The 11,923-nt window shown below is 28.4% G+C and overlaps 3 protein-coding genes and 1 non-coding gene across 7 annotated transcripts; 3 read left to right on the top strand and 1 right to left on the bottom strand.

Moving 5' to 3' along the window:
- The first annotated feature begins 305 nt into the window (after positions 1–305).
- LOC117206802 (NEDD4 family-interacting protein 1-like) lies at positions 306–2,580 on the top strand. Its single transcript, XM_033446444.1, has 6 exons — positions 306–484; positions 910–1,056; positions 1,121–1,261; positions 1,356–1,479; positions 1,560–1,745; positions 1,815–2,580. The coding sequence occupies exons 1-6, from the start codon at positions 458–460 to the stop codon at positions 1,916–1,918; spliced, it is 729 nt and encodes a 242-aa protein (XP_033302335.1). The 5' UTR covers positions 306–457; the 3' UTR covers positions 1,919–2,580.
- Positions 2,581–2,912: 332 nt separating this feature from the next.
- Trnaq-cug lies at positions 2,913–2,984 on the top strand. Its single transcript has one exon. It is a non-coding gene; the product is annotated as a tRNA-Gln (tRNA).
- A 486-nt stretch (positions 2,985–3,470) lies between these two features.
- LOC117206476 (peptidyl-prolyl cis-trans isomerase D) lies at positions 3,471–5,543 on the top strand. 2 transcript variants are annotated; one of them, XM_033445834.1, is made up of 7 exons: positions 3,471–3,489; positions 3,559–3,711; positions 3,843–3,980; positions 4,059–4,357; positions 4,438–4,572; positions 4,647–4,901; positions 4,967–5,266. In XM_033445834.1, exons 2-7 carry the CDS (start codon positions 3,627–3,629, stop codon positions 5,183–5,185), a joined length of 1,131 nt encoding a protein of 376 aa, XP_033301725.1. In that variant the 5' UTR covers positions 3,471–3,489; positions 3,559–3,626; the 3' UTR covers positions 5,186–5,266. The 2 variants fall into 2 exon arrangements, with proteins under 2 accessions (XP_033301725.1, XP_033301727.1); XM_033445836.1 differs by lacking the exon at positions 3,471–3,489 and having other exon boundaries at positions 3,501–3,711; positions 4,967–5,543.
- A 240-nt stretch (positions 5,544–5,783) lies between these two features.
- Positions 5,784–11,794, bottom strand: LOC117206473. Of its 3 annotated transcripts, XM_033445827.1 has the most exons (13): positions 11,686–11,794; positions 11,296–11,447; positions 10,969–11,127; positions 10,787–10,888; positions 10,526–10,722; positions 10,201–10,284; positions 9,791–10,086; positions 9,537–9,629; positions 8,831–9,031; positions 8,158–8,760; positions 7,942–8,074; positions 7,641–7,860; positions 5,784–7,560 (listed from the first exon to the last, which is right to left on the bottom strand). In XM_033445827.1, the coding sequence occupies exons 1-13, from the start codon at positions 11,696–11,698 to the stop codon at positions 6,982–6,984; spliced, it is 2,832 nt and encodes a 943-aa protein (XP_033301718.1). In that variant the 5' UTR covers positions 11,699–11,794; the 3' UTR covers positions 5,784–6,981. The 3 variants fall into 3 exon arrangements, with proteins under 3 accessions (XP_033301718.1, XP_033301719.1, XP_033301720.1); XM_033445828.1 differs by lacking the exon at positions 9,537–9,629 and having other exon boundaries at positions 11,686–11,793; XM_033445829.1 differs by lacking the exons at positions 9,537–9,629; positions 9,791–10,086; positions 10,201–10,284 and having other exon boundaries at positions 10,530–10,722; positions 11,686–11,793.
- Positions 11,795–11,923: the final 129 nt, after the last annotated feature.

Genomic DNA, 11,923 nt, shown 5'->3' with positions numbered 1-11,923 from the left:
AATAATAACATTTAAATAGTATTAACTTGTAATTGCTTACTTCCGCTAACAGGAAAAATTCAGATTTGTTAGATTCCCGTCCTACAACCTAATTCTCAACATCGTCTTATGAATAACCAATCAGAAATTGACTTCAAACTTATAATTATTTTATACAAAATTTGAAATAAATGAATAAAATGATACCTCAAATTAAAAATAAAAATTCTATCAATAAAAGAAATATTTATTAACAAGTAACAGGAAAATATTCAGTATCTGATAAAGGTATGAAAATGATAGGCGTGAAAGTGTAAGGAAATCTAAGTTCACGGCGATACAGCCTTGCCAGCTGTCAGCCATCGATTGTAAGAACTTTTGCTGTCTTAGAAAGCAGCAGTACGTACGAAAACAGTATCTTTTATTTCTTCTACGTAATCAAAATAATATACCGCGCTTCGAATAAATTTCACCAGGAATGGATAGTAATATTCATTACAATATGGTATGTTTCATAAATGATGCTGATCGTAATAAATATTTCAAAGGCTCTAATGAACAATTTACAATTTATCTCTGATTGCCAGAATACCTTTTATTTGGTAAACATATTTCACATGCGTAAAATAATATTTCTATGTATTATAATACACGTTATGCACAAATACTGACATGAAAATGTCGATAAAAACATTGTCCACAATGATCCTCGTTTGTTTCTTGAGAGTGATTTAGAATAAGAGATTAAATAAAATAAAAACAATAAAATAAAAAAAACCTTATACTTTGTTATATTGTTTTAATTACCTCAACACTGGAGATATATAAAAAATAACATTTTTAACCAAAATATAAACAATATTTCATATCTTTAATTATTTGAGATCTTTTATTGATAAAGAATATTAAAGATGAGTAATTTAATTTTAGCCTCCACAAACAAATAGTAACTTAAATGAGGAACCATCATCTCAAAATGAAATACCTACACTAGCTGTGTCTGTATCAGTTATACAAAATGATACAATCAATTCGGGAAACATTGCTGCAGCACAAACTTCAATTGAAGACCGTATGGTAAGATACAAATTTTTTGTTACATTATGGAAAATTATTATTATTAAGGAGATTATGATTATAGACTGGAGGAGAAGACATTCCACCTCCAAAAGCAGATTTTTCAGCTCCACCACCTTATGAAGTTGCCACAAAATTACCTAGTTATGAGGAAGTACAACGTGAGAAAACATTACAAGGGGAACCTTACCCTCAAATCCACATGGTAATTGATTTAATCACATAGTACTGTTACTAATTAATTACAATATCCTTTTAAAACCAAATATATATTAATCAATTGAATAACATTCTTATAGCCTGAAAATATTAGAACACCAGCAAGGCCTTTAACAATATTGGCTATAGATACTGAAGTTGTAGAAGGAGATCCAGAGAGTACTTTACTTGGCACTGATTTTATGTTCTTTACAGCATTTTTGGGTAAATTGAATAATATATACCTGCATATTATACATATTTCTATTACACTTATATCTAAATAATATATATTCCAATGACAGTTGCATTTTGCTTTAATTGGATCGGATTTTTACTCATGATGTGCTTCTGTCATACAATTGCATCTCGATATGGAGCACTGTCTGGTTTTGGTTTATCTTTGTCAAAATGGACATTTATTGTTAAACATTCCACTGATCTTGCATCACGTGAAAATTCATGGCTATGGTGGTTGATAATGGGATTTGGTTAGTATTTTGTTATTGACACTACTTCTAAATATTTACATTAATATATGTGCTACATTTAATTTTTAGGAGTTTTGATTTGTGCACGTGCTATTATTCAATATTTGAACATCAAACGTGGTTGGAGACTACTACCTGGAAGTGCTCAGGAACGCTTACTCTTTTTTTATTAAGCCATTAAACTTGCACTTTTATCTAACTTGGCTTTAGAACAAACAGCATTTCTATCTGGGGTTGTATTTATATAATATATAATCTACACCCTCTAAAAATATATATTACTTAATATTGGCTATGTACTATTCTATTATTAGAAAAAAGAAAAATTAAAGTTATTAAGACTATTTGCCAAATTTGCTTATGTATGAGATAAACAGAGCAAGGTAAAAACAGAAACAAGATAACTTCTGCACACTATTTTATGTATTAGTACCACATAGATAAAATAAACTGTAAATTTTTATTGCTCAAATAGTATGGACAATGCTTTAATGTGAAACATTATTTACATGTTGTTCATTTGTACGAATAGATACACATAAGAATTATTTCGTGACATCTGAGATATATGTAAGTTTATTACATATAAAATTGGAATTATGAGTAAAAGAATTTATTTTGTAAGAAGAAACATATAACCATTGTCCGTAGACAGGTATTGAAGTATAAAAGTTCTAATAGTGATATTGTGTAATACCTTCTAGTACTAGGTAAGCTTCTAGAATTTTGAATATGATCTATATATTGATAATCTGCATTGCTTGTTTGTATATTACTATAATTTATAGAGAGGATCCTTATTGAATTTAAAAATATAAGTTACTCATAAAATATACATATGTGTGGTTATGTATATATGTGTGTATATGTACACACATAAATGTATAAAAGAATTGCTGCGAATCTATATACATTATATGTTATATTGTCAGAAACTTCATTGTTATATACTTATTACAACAATATAAAAAGCTAATATGTCTTATACTTTTTTATCCATTGTTATATAAATATATTTTTCTATATTAATTTTAACTCAGCTTTAAATTATTATAAAATATGTTACAATGATAAAATATACAAAGCAATCAGTGTCGAGATATAACTAATTTTTTCGAATAAAAATATTTACCTATTATATTATGTAAGTGAAACAATTGCTTCAGAGGTCCCATGGTGTAATGGTTAGCACTCTGGACTCTGAATCCAGCGATCCGAGTTCAAATCTCGGTGGGACCTAAGTTTGTTTTTGCTATTATAATGGGAAAAGAATCCGATAGATTTTTTATGAAATCTTGTAAAATGTTACAATAATTCTTCATAATATTTTTCTAAATTCTGTTATCTAAAATAAAAAAGTGAATATTAGAAGTCTACAAATGAGATAACGATAAGTGATACAAGAATTGTTATCGACAGAATATAAAATAGTCATATATAAGATCTGATGTAGATGCAATACCACAGTTAAAGTTTTAATATGTGTTGATAAAGATGCATGTGACATGAAAATGATAAGGAGCTCAAGTGACTCCCCTAAATCGTGGGGCACAAAAAAATGTCACGCTTATTCTGTATCTTTGTGTAATATGAATAAAAATCTATATATTCTCTTAATCTTCACTTTAATATTTCGTTTCAGATTTATTGGATTCGTCAATTTTGTTGATAATGCAGAATATAATTTCTAAATTCGCCGTTTTGAGTTGTAGGGAGCGCAAACGAAATTAATGATTTTACTAAGGTCGGTATTTCAGTTCGTATAACATAAAATTTCATACGATGTTAACTCTATGCTATAATTCATTTGTAGAATTAGAATTAGCTAGCAAACAAAATTTTGAAAACCTATTTTATATATGGATATATATTAATTAAAATATGGGAGATTCGCTAAGGAATCAGAACAATAACTGTAAAAGAAATCCAATCGTGTTTTTAGATATAGCAATTGAATCAGAAAAAGGTAATGTATGAAGATTAGAATTATAAGAGGATATTAGTCAATTTCTAACTTTCAGTGTTTGTATTACTGTTCTGTTTTACATTTCATTTCATTAGAATTTTAAAAATAATTTATATGATACTATGATACAGCTGGAAGAATTGTGATAGAGCTTTTTAAAGATGTTGTACCTCGAACAGCTGAAAATTTTCGTGCACTATGTACTGGAGAAAAAGGTATTGGAATCAATGGCAAAAAGTTACATTATAAAGGATCAATATTTCATAAAGGTATAACAAAAAGGATTAACGTTTTCTAAAGGTAATATAAAATAATATATTTAATCAAAAAAGTTTTGTATCGTTCAGTGTTATCACAGTTTATGGTCCAAGGTGGAGATATAATAAATTTTAATGGTACAAGTGGAGAAAGTATATATGGAACGCAATTTGAGGATGAAAACTTTGTGCTCTCTCATTCATCAGGAGGATTATTGAGCATGGTTAATGAAGGTTATCCAAATAGCAACAGTTCTCAGTTTATAATTACTGTTTCAGCTACGACACATCTAGATAATACTAATGTCGTATTTGGTAAAGTTTTGAAAGGAATGGGTGTTGTATTAGAAGTATCCAGAGCTAAAACAATTCAAGATGTACCAGTTCAGGTTAGCATATATGTTTTATGTAGACATTTTTTGTACCTGGTTTAAATTATTAACAATTATATGAATATTTTTTGTTATAGAAAATACATATATTTGACTGCGGAGAGTTGAAACATAATCAAAATTGGGAATTAGAGGAGAATGATGGTACAGAAGATGTATTTACCCCATGGCCAGAAGATTGGGATTATTCTAAAAATATTAAAAGACAAGATGTAAGGATCTTATTATAGGCATATATGTTTAGAAAAGAATTGCTTTTCTAATGAACATTCATGCATATTTATAGTACAAGTATATAATGGATGTTATTCAGAAGATAAAAGATTCGGGAAATTATTATTTTTTACGAAAAAATTATGTAGATGCAGGCAGGAAGTATAAGAAAGCATTACGCTATTACAAATGGATGATGAAGACAGTAGATGTACCAGATTCTTCCAATGAATCAATAGTGAATACTAAAGTAACTCTATTACTTAATCTTGCAGCTGTTAAATTAAAGCAAAAGAGTCATCGCGAAGCTTTAAAGCTTTGTTCAGAGGTAAGATTTAATTGAATTCAGTATAAGTACTTTAAACTATTGTTTAATAACAATTTTAAATTTAGGTTTTACAAATAAATCAGAATAACAGTAAAGCATTATTTCGTAGAAGTCAAGCATACATGGGATTAAATGAATATGATTTAGGTTTAGCAGATTTACAGCAAGCATTATTAGAATCTCCTAATAATAAAGATATTTTGTTAGAAATTGATAAAGTTAAAAGAGTTATGAATTCCTATTTAGTTATTGAGAGAGCTTCTTGTCAAAAAATGTTTAAATGAAAAAATATTTTATAAAAAAATGTAAATATAAAATTTTTTATATATTTAAAATCATACATACACACATTTTTATATACAATACTAATGTTGTCTAAGAAACGTTGTAAAGTAATTGTATGCGTGTTAGCTAAAATTATTTAAATATTTTTTACATAAAAATAGTACTAAATTTGAACATAATTGTTTAAATAAATACTTGTATTTATTTTTAGCTTTCTGATTTAAGCATTTTTATTATCCAATAACAATCTTTGTGTAATGTGTACAAAAGAAACAAAACCATAGTATACTGTAATCACATATGTTGGGAATATTATTGTGAACATTGTTCTGTTAAAAATATATTATTTTCTATATGCCTTGTTGAACGTTACTAAGTATGAAAGGAACATATGAAGCATACTTATATCACATCAAATATCCATTTTGTATAGCAAACTTTCTTTACATAAATTCGATCACATTTAATTATTTTTTTCATAACTTAAAATAATGTATCAGATGCAAACTTTTATGACATTATAAAAAAGAAATAATGCATGTATAGATTATATACAGAAGTTAATGATATAAAAGTAAATATTGTTATAAACATGTATTCAATGTATATGACTTATTTATTTAACATTGATATTAAGTTCTTAACAATTCTGAGCATTAAAGTGTCTTATGTACGTGACACCTAGCGGACGTATGTCACACAAAATAAATATAAGATATAGTTTTAATAGGAGCTCACATATAGTTTCTTTCATTGTAATAATATTCTTATAGTAGCAGCGATTTATTGTATTTAAATGTTTTTAATAATAAAACTCAAGCAATATACACACATTTAAAAGAATTATTACAGCGCTCTTTGTCATAAACAAAAACTCACGCCTTTTAACAAGTACTTGTTTTCGTTGAAAGATCTTATTTGTTTTAATAACACTGTATACCTATGTAACAAGTTTTAGTTAATATCTACAGTAATTATATGCAGGAGCTTTTGCAATGACTAGATTAAAAATGTTTTCATTATTACCTACATTTTGCAGTAATATTAATTTTTTCTAGGGTTCATAATTTTTAATAAATAGATAAATAAATAAAAAAATAAATGCATAAAAATAATAGCTATCTAAGTAACATTATCCAAGAAATTTTTTAACAAAACTTAAAAAATGTTCTGCTATTAATAAGGAATGCACTTATATATCAAAATTCTCTCTTGTATTCTTATAAATACTTCAATCTGAGAATTGACAAATAACTTTGGACTTCGTGACATTGAATGCATTGTTTTTCCTGTACAGTAATATTTCTATGATGATCTTTTAAAGAAGGAGCAAAGCTTTTTGTGAGACATTTAACATTCTTAATACACACTTTGTACATCGGTGAACTTTTTAAAAGCCAGATATGTGGACGGAAAAATTTCAAAATTGCTTCAATGATCACAATGCACATCATATAATGAATCAACTTAATGACATGATTATTTAAAATTGTTTTTGATACTTTCTTTTTTTTAAATGTATTTCGTGATAATTCTTTGAATTGTGATGGATTTAATTTTAAAATGTTAGAGACATAATGAAATTAAAAGTATTCAATTTTGTTACCTGAATATAATTAAGACTAGTCTCTGAACCTATGTACAGTGAGTATTTTTAGTTAAAAATGTATTAATTCCATTCATGAGTTAGACTATCTATTGGAATTCACATTTGTTTCTTCCTACTTTTGTTCAAGTCTTTCAACTTTGCACCTTCATTTTATTTTTGCTTATTCTATGTCTCCTCAGATTAAAGTTATTCCTTTTCAATTTCTTCTGAATTGTTTTCCGTTTCCAAATTTGCACAATTTCCTGTTGTAATTTCTGTTTCAATAAAATTGTGTAACTCTTTACATAGTGTTTCTTCACAAACTTCACCGTTTATAACAGCATTATCAATTACGTCATATTCATGTTTTACATCATGTTCCACTACGTCCTTGAAATCAGGTTCTATAATCTCCTCACAACTTTTAAACATGTCAGGATGTTCAGTTGAGTTTAATAATTCGGGATTTTCATTAGAGTTTAAGATGTCAGTATTAACTTCATCATCTGTCGTATCAGTAGACTGAGATACTTTTTTTAACACATTATCAATTAAATTAGATGCAAAACTTTTATTCTCATTCCCTTCATGAATCGTTTGATGAATTGGCAAAGTTTGTGGTCTATGTGGTCGTGCATAAGGAAACATATTTTCTTCGCCCGCTGGGGTATGAACTGCTGATATTTCCGTTTGTGTTGCAACACCGTTATCAATAAGATTGGCTTTTGTTTGCATATTCGACATGCATCGTTTTATTTCTGACATAGAATCTTGTAATTGTTGAACCTAATCATATATCAGATTTTTAAATAACAGAAATGTTACTAATATTCTAAAACGGATTACAAAGATATAATTGGTGTTACCTGAGTATGCAACAAATTACATGTTTGTGCTAGATTAGTTACAACGTCTACATTTTGTGCAATATTTTCGTTATCAGTGTTCGTAGAATCTCGATTAGCAGTAGGTTGAAGACTAACAACTTTCTTCCACAATGCATTAATTGCTTGCATTTGTAATAACTGTAATTTATGTTCACTTTCTAACGCAGTTCGAGTAGCTTCCATATCAGTAGAGAGTTTCCTTAAAAAAAGAAGATTCATAAATTATACAATATTTTGAAAACGGTATTACATTTATTTAACGAGAAAATGAAAACCATACTGGATATATTTATTCGTCCTTATCATTTCAATAGTCTTCAATATAGTGGTTGCTTTTTTATTAAGATTCCTAGTATGATATCCTCTCCACATCCTTTGAATACATATTGCTGCTTTCTCAGCTTCATCTTGGTCTATTTTAAAAGTAAAAAATTATTAAGCTTCTTAATTTATTAGGAAGACCTATTTTTATATTTATAAAGAAAAGGAGGATCACCTTTATTATCTTCCTGTCTTCTTTGAATAGCTCTATGTCGAATGCTATCTAATTTCGCTTGACATACTTCACTATCTTCATCACTACTTTGAGTAGCATTATCTGCATCGCCATCTCCATTGCTTTTAATGACACTAGTTTTAATTTTATCATTAGCACTCTTTGGCCTTGGTATATTTCTGCCTAAGTTTGGTGAATTTTTTGTATTTCGTTTTGCAGGCAATGTTTTGCTTTGAACGTAATTATTGATTTTCACACTATGGGGACATTTAGTACTAGTATTTGTAATAATAGGCTTAGCAATATTTGGTTTTCCAACAGCACAATTTGTTGCTGAACTACTTTTTACAAGTGCATTCGCTTTTATAGAAGTAAGATTTGTTTTAGCCATTGGATTTACTGTATTTATTATAGGAATAGCCTTGCCATCTCCATCAGAAATGAGCTTGCTTGGCATTGTAATTTGACAAGGTGATGTTAATTTGCTTGGTGGAGTTTTTGCTAACACTCGAGAAAGACCAGATGGTGGACGAAAATCTGGACTCATTAAAGACTCAGGAACTGGCACTAATTTTGTTGCAGCTTGCAGAGGACTAGATGTTTCTGAAAAGCAAATTTTTAGTTAATACGTTTTTATTTAAGAAATGAAAACTCAGTAATATTCATTATTTACCTTCTGTATCTTGCAAAACAACCGTATTTGGAGTCTTGTTAGCTAAAGTACCACAAAGCATATTTGGATCTAAACTCTGAGTCATCAATGATTCCTGATCTTCACTTAATAAAGTATGGCATGAAGAAACTATAGCATCGGTGTGACAACTAGATACCATTCTATCAGGTGACCTCATTCTCAATGAATTTCTTGATGAACCTAATACCATACCATTCATTTGTATTTACAATTAATTTCATGTATTGTTACATATTTTATTGTATTTGGGTTCTTTATGACTAACTTCAATAGCAGAAGCATGCAAATAATATCTGACTAAGGACAAACAATATAAAAAGTGTGAACTATGTGAAATATATTTCCAAATCGTCAAATATTAATTTGCTAAACAAATTTTCTAATTAGCATCGTTATCACAACATTGCTCTTTTTTCATTCTCCAAAGTCATTTGCGCTATAAGCTTAAAAACGTAATCACTTAATAACGTACTATATACTAGGCACAGAAGACATAAACATGTGCATTAATCCAAGACAAAATTTGTCCATAATGTACATTTGTACATAATGTAATACATTATTATTTAACTTTTATTTTTGATTAGCTTTCTAAAGTACAGATGATATTTGTCTCAGATTTTTACACATGTCTATAATGCAGTTATAGCCATGTATGATTAATTTCGATTTTGACTTTGGATACCTTTACAAGGCGAATGGCACACACAGTACTTTGCTTCATAAAATTTTGGTGACTGTAAGCATTTATCTTCATAGTATGTCAACATTGGCGCAACTAGAGAAAATACATTATAACTAGAACATATAGGTGCATGACGACTGGAAAGTGTACATCACTACTAGTCCACGTTTTATCAATGTAACAAGAAAAACTGTACAAAAGTTTATATTATACTTGCAATAATAATGAACGAAATGGAAGATTAATTAACTCACTGGTACGTCTAGGAGAACCTGTCCTGTTATGACTAAGTCTACGCCTAGTAGCTGGAGAAGGACTCATTCCGACGCTACTTAAGCTGTGCACGCTTCCAGTATCACTTTGTTGATTTAATTGCTGTTGATGATGTTGTGCTTTACTCAAAATTAGCCTTAGCTTCCTGTCAGTTTCATTTTCTAGGGATTCACCAGAAAGTGGGCAAACAGATGCTAAATACTGTGCAAGTAATGCATGTTCGCCAACACGGAATTGTCTACCGCGTCCCTGAGAATATAGCCACTCTGCTTTTAAACTGAGTGGCCATCATTTCAAGTAAATTTTAATTCTTCAAAAACTGAATAAAATTATACATGTCTCTATATAAAATTATACATGAAATGACCAATATGTCTAGAAAGACACCCACCTTTCAATAGGATCAACATGATAGCCATCAATTGATTTCAAGCTCATACACCAATTGATAACAAAAGGTCGATAGTCAAAACCACTATAAGCTATTTGTTAAGAAGCTATAGCTGTAGGTCTACAGTTAGTATGAATGATTTTGTTTTATGTGTACCTAGCATTCTACAAGCATAATATTTTATTGATAAAGAACAATTCTATGTGATGACATTCAGAATAATAAGAAAATATTTCGTAAAGAAGTTTTTGCTATAGATCACTAATTGACTTCTAAGATCTAAGTGAAAATATTAACTTGAATTATACAATTATAAAAAGGATACATACTGTTACCTGTCATACTGACACATGGATTATTAGCAATTGAAAAATTGACTACATTTTTCAAATTAGCTAAATGTGACATTTCATTCAAATCTGTAATGTTATTGTTTGACAATGTAAATGTTTCTAGAGAAGTAGGTAAATAGCGTTCACATTGCCTTAATGTTATTATGCGATTGTTATGTAAAAACAGTTCCTAAAATACCGTTAGTTTTAATAATATTAGAGTTAAAGATTACATAGTTTCTTATCAATATTACCTTTAAATTTCGTAGATAAGATATGTCTGAAATGTGACTGATGCTATTTTCAGATAAATCTAAATGTTCCAGCTTAGTATTTGTGTGCAAGTGTTCAATAGACTGCAGATTAATAGAATATTATAAAGATCCACCAATTCAGCTATTAGAAGATATATATACCACACTTATATTTATCGTACCTTTATATTATTGCCAGCTAAGCAAAGTGTTTGTAAATTTATCATATCCTTTATGCCTTCTATGGTCAAGATACCATTATTTGCTAAATTAAGAGTTACAAGATTATGTAACTTTGATACCCCATACATACGAAGTAATTGATTCCTTACTATTGATAGCTGAAATAAATTAATTATAAATTTTTTAAATAATCGTTTGTTTACTACCTTAAGAAATATGATTAAAATGTATAGGGTAGAATGAAAGAAGAAAAGTATAAGGATATATATATATAATACAAATACATAAATTTAATTTTACATAACATATTATCATAAACATATTACCTTAGTAATTCTGTGATAAGAATCAAGATTATCGAGACGCTGGAGCTCATTATCGTCAATGATCAATGTGCTGATATCTGCATCTGACGGACAACGAGGAAGTTTCTTCAAACCTTGACCGCTTAGATCGAGTGTATCGCATACTAAGGATTCTAAATAAATTTCATTGTTGTTAATTTAATTAAATAAATATTTAAATTTTAAATAACATAAAATGTCAAAACTGTGCAAAAGTGCAAGACCACAATGAAATTGTACTGTTTTTACGCATATACCAATTAAATTTACAAAACTTGTAAAAAATCGATACGTGTTAAGAATGTTTAGGATATTTGTAAGAAAATAGTTTGTATAAAAATTGTATAATACAAGTATTAAATTTGCACTAACCCGTCGAAGCCATGATGAACACAAAAAACTGGTAGACGCTATGAAGATGTCGTCGTAATCACTATAGTATTTAATAAGAACAGATATTTATAAAGCATAGCAATATTAATTTTAGTTTGTATATATAATTTTATACAGATAACGGAGGAAATAATACCACACTAATATTTTTTCTAATCGTATTTATTTCCATTAATAATATTTTCGTATAACACAGATTTAATATTAATCTTGTAGA

The sequence above is a fragment of the Bombus bifarius genome, unplaced genomic scaffold, assembly GCF_011952205.1.
Source record: "Bombus bifarius isolate JDL3187 unplaced genomic scaffold, Bbif_JDL3187 scf7180000008008, whole genome shotgun sequence".
NCBI classification, from domain to species: domain Eukaryota; kingdom Metazoa; phylum Arthropoda; class Insecta; order Hymenoptera; family Apidae; genus Bombus; species Bombus bifarius.
The sequence above is the reverse complement of the archived record's forward strand: the minus strand, read 5'-3'. Positions and strand labels throughout refer to the sequence as shown.

Bases quoted from the DNA above. Each gene is read 5' to 3' on its own strand.
- LOC117206802 (XM_033446444.1), top strand. From the start codon at position 458: ATGGATAGTAATATTCATTACAATATG. The intron at 1,262-1,355 runs GTAATTGATTTA...ACATTCTTATAG, and splicing joins CTTACCCTCAAATCCACATG to CCTGAAAATATTAGAACACC. The intron at 1,746-1,814 runs GTTAGTATTTTG...TTTAATTTTTAG, and splicing joins GTGGTTGATAATGGGATTTG to GAGTTTTGATTTGTGCACGT.
- LOC117206476 (XM_033445836.1), top strand. From the start codon at position 3,627: ATGGGAGATTCGCTAAGGAATCAGAACAATAACTGTAAAAGAAATCCA. The intron at 3,981-4,058 runs GTATAACAAAAA...TGTATCGTTCAG, and splicing joins AGGATCAATATTTCATAAAG to TGTTATCACAGTTTATGGTC. The intron at 4,902-4,966 runs GTAAGATTTAAT...TTTTAAATTTAG, and splicing joins CTTTAAAGCTTTGTTCAGAG to GTTTTACAAATAAATCAGAA.
- LOC117206473 (XM_033445827.1), bottom strand. The intron at 10,723-10,786 runs GTAATATTGATA...ACGGTATTTTAG, and splicing joins CTTATCTACGAAATTTAAAG to GAACTGTTTTTACATAACAA. The intron at 7,561-7,640 runs GTAACACCAATT...ATATATGATTAG, and splicing joins GTAATTTGTTGCATACTCAG to GTTCAACAATTACAAGATTC.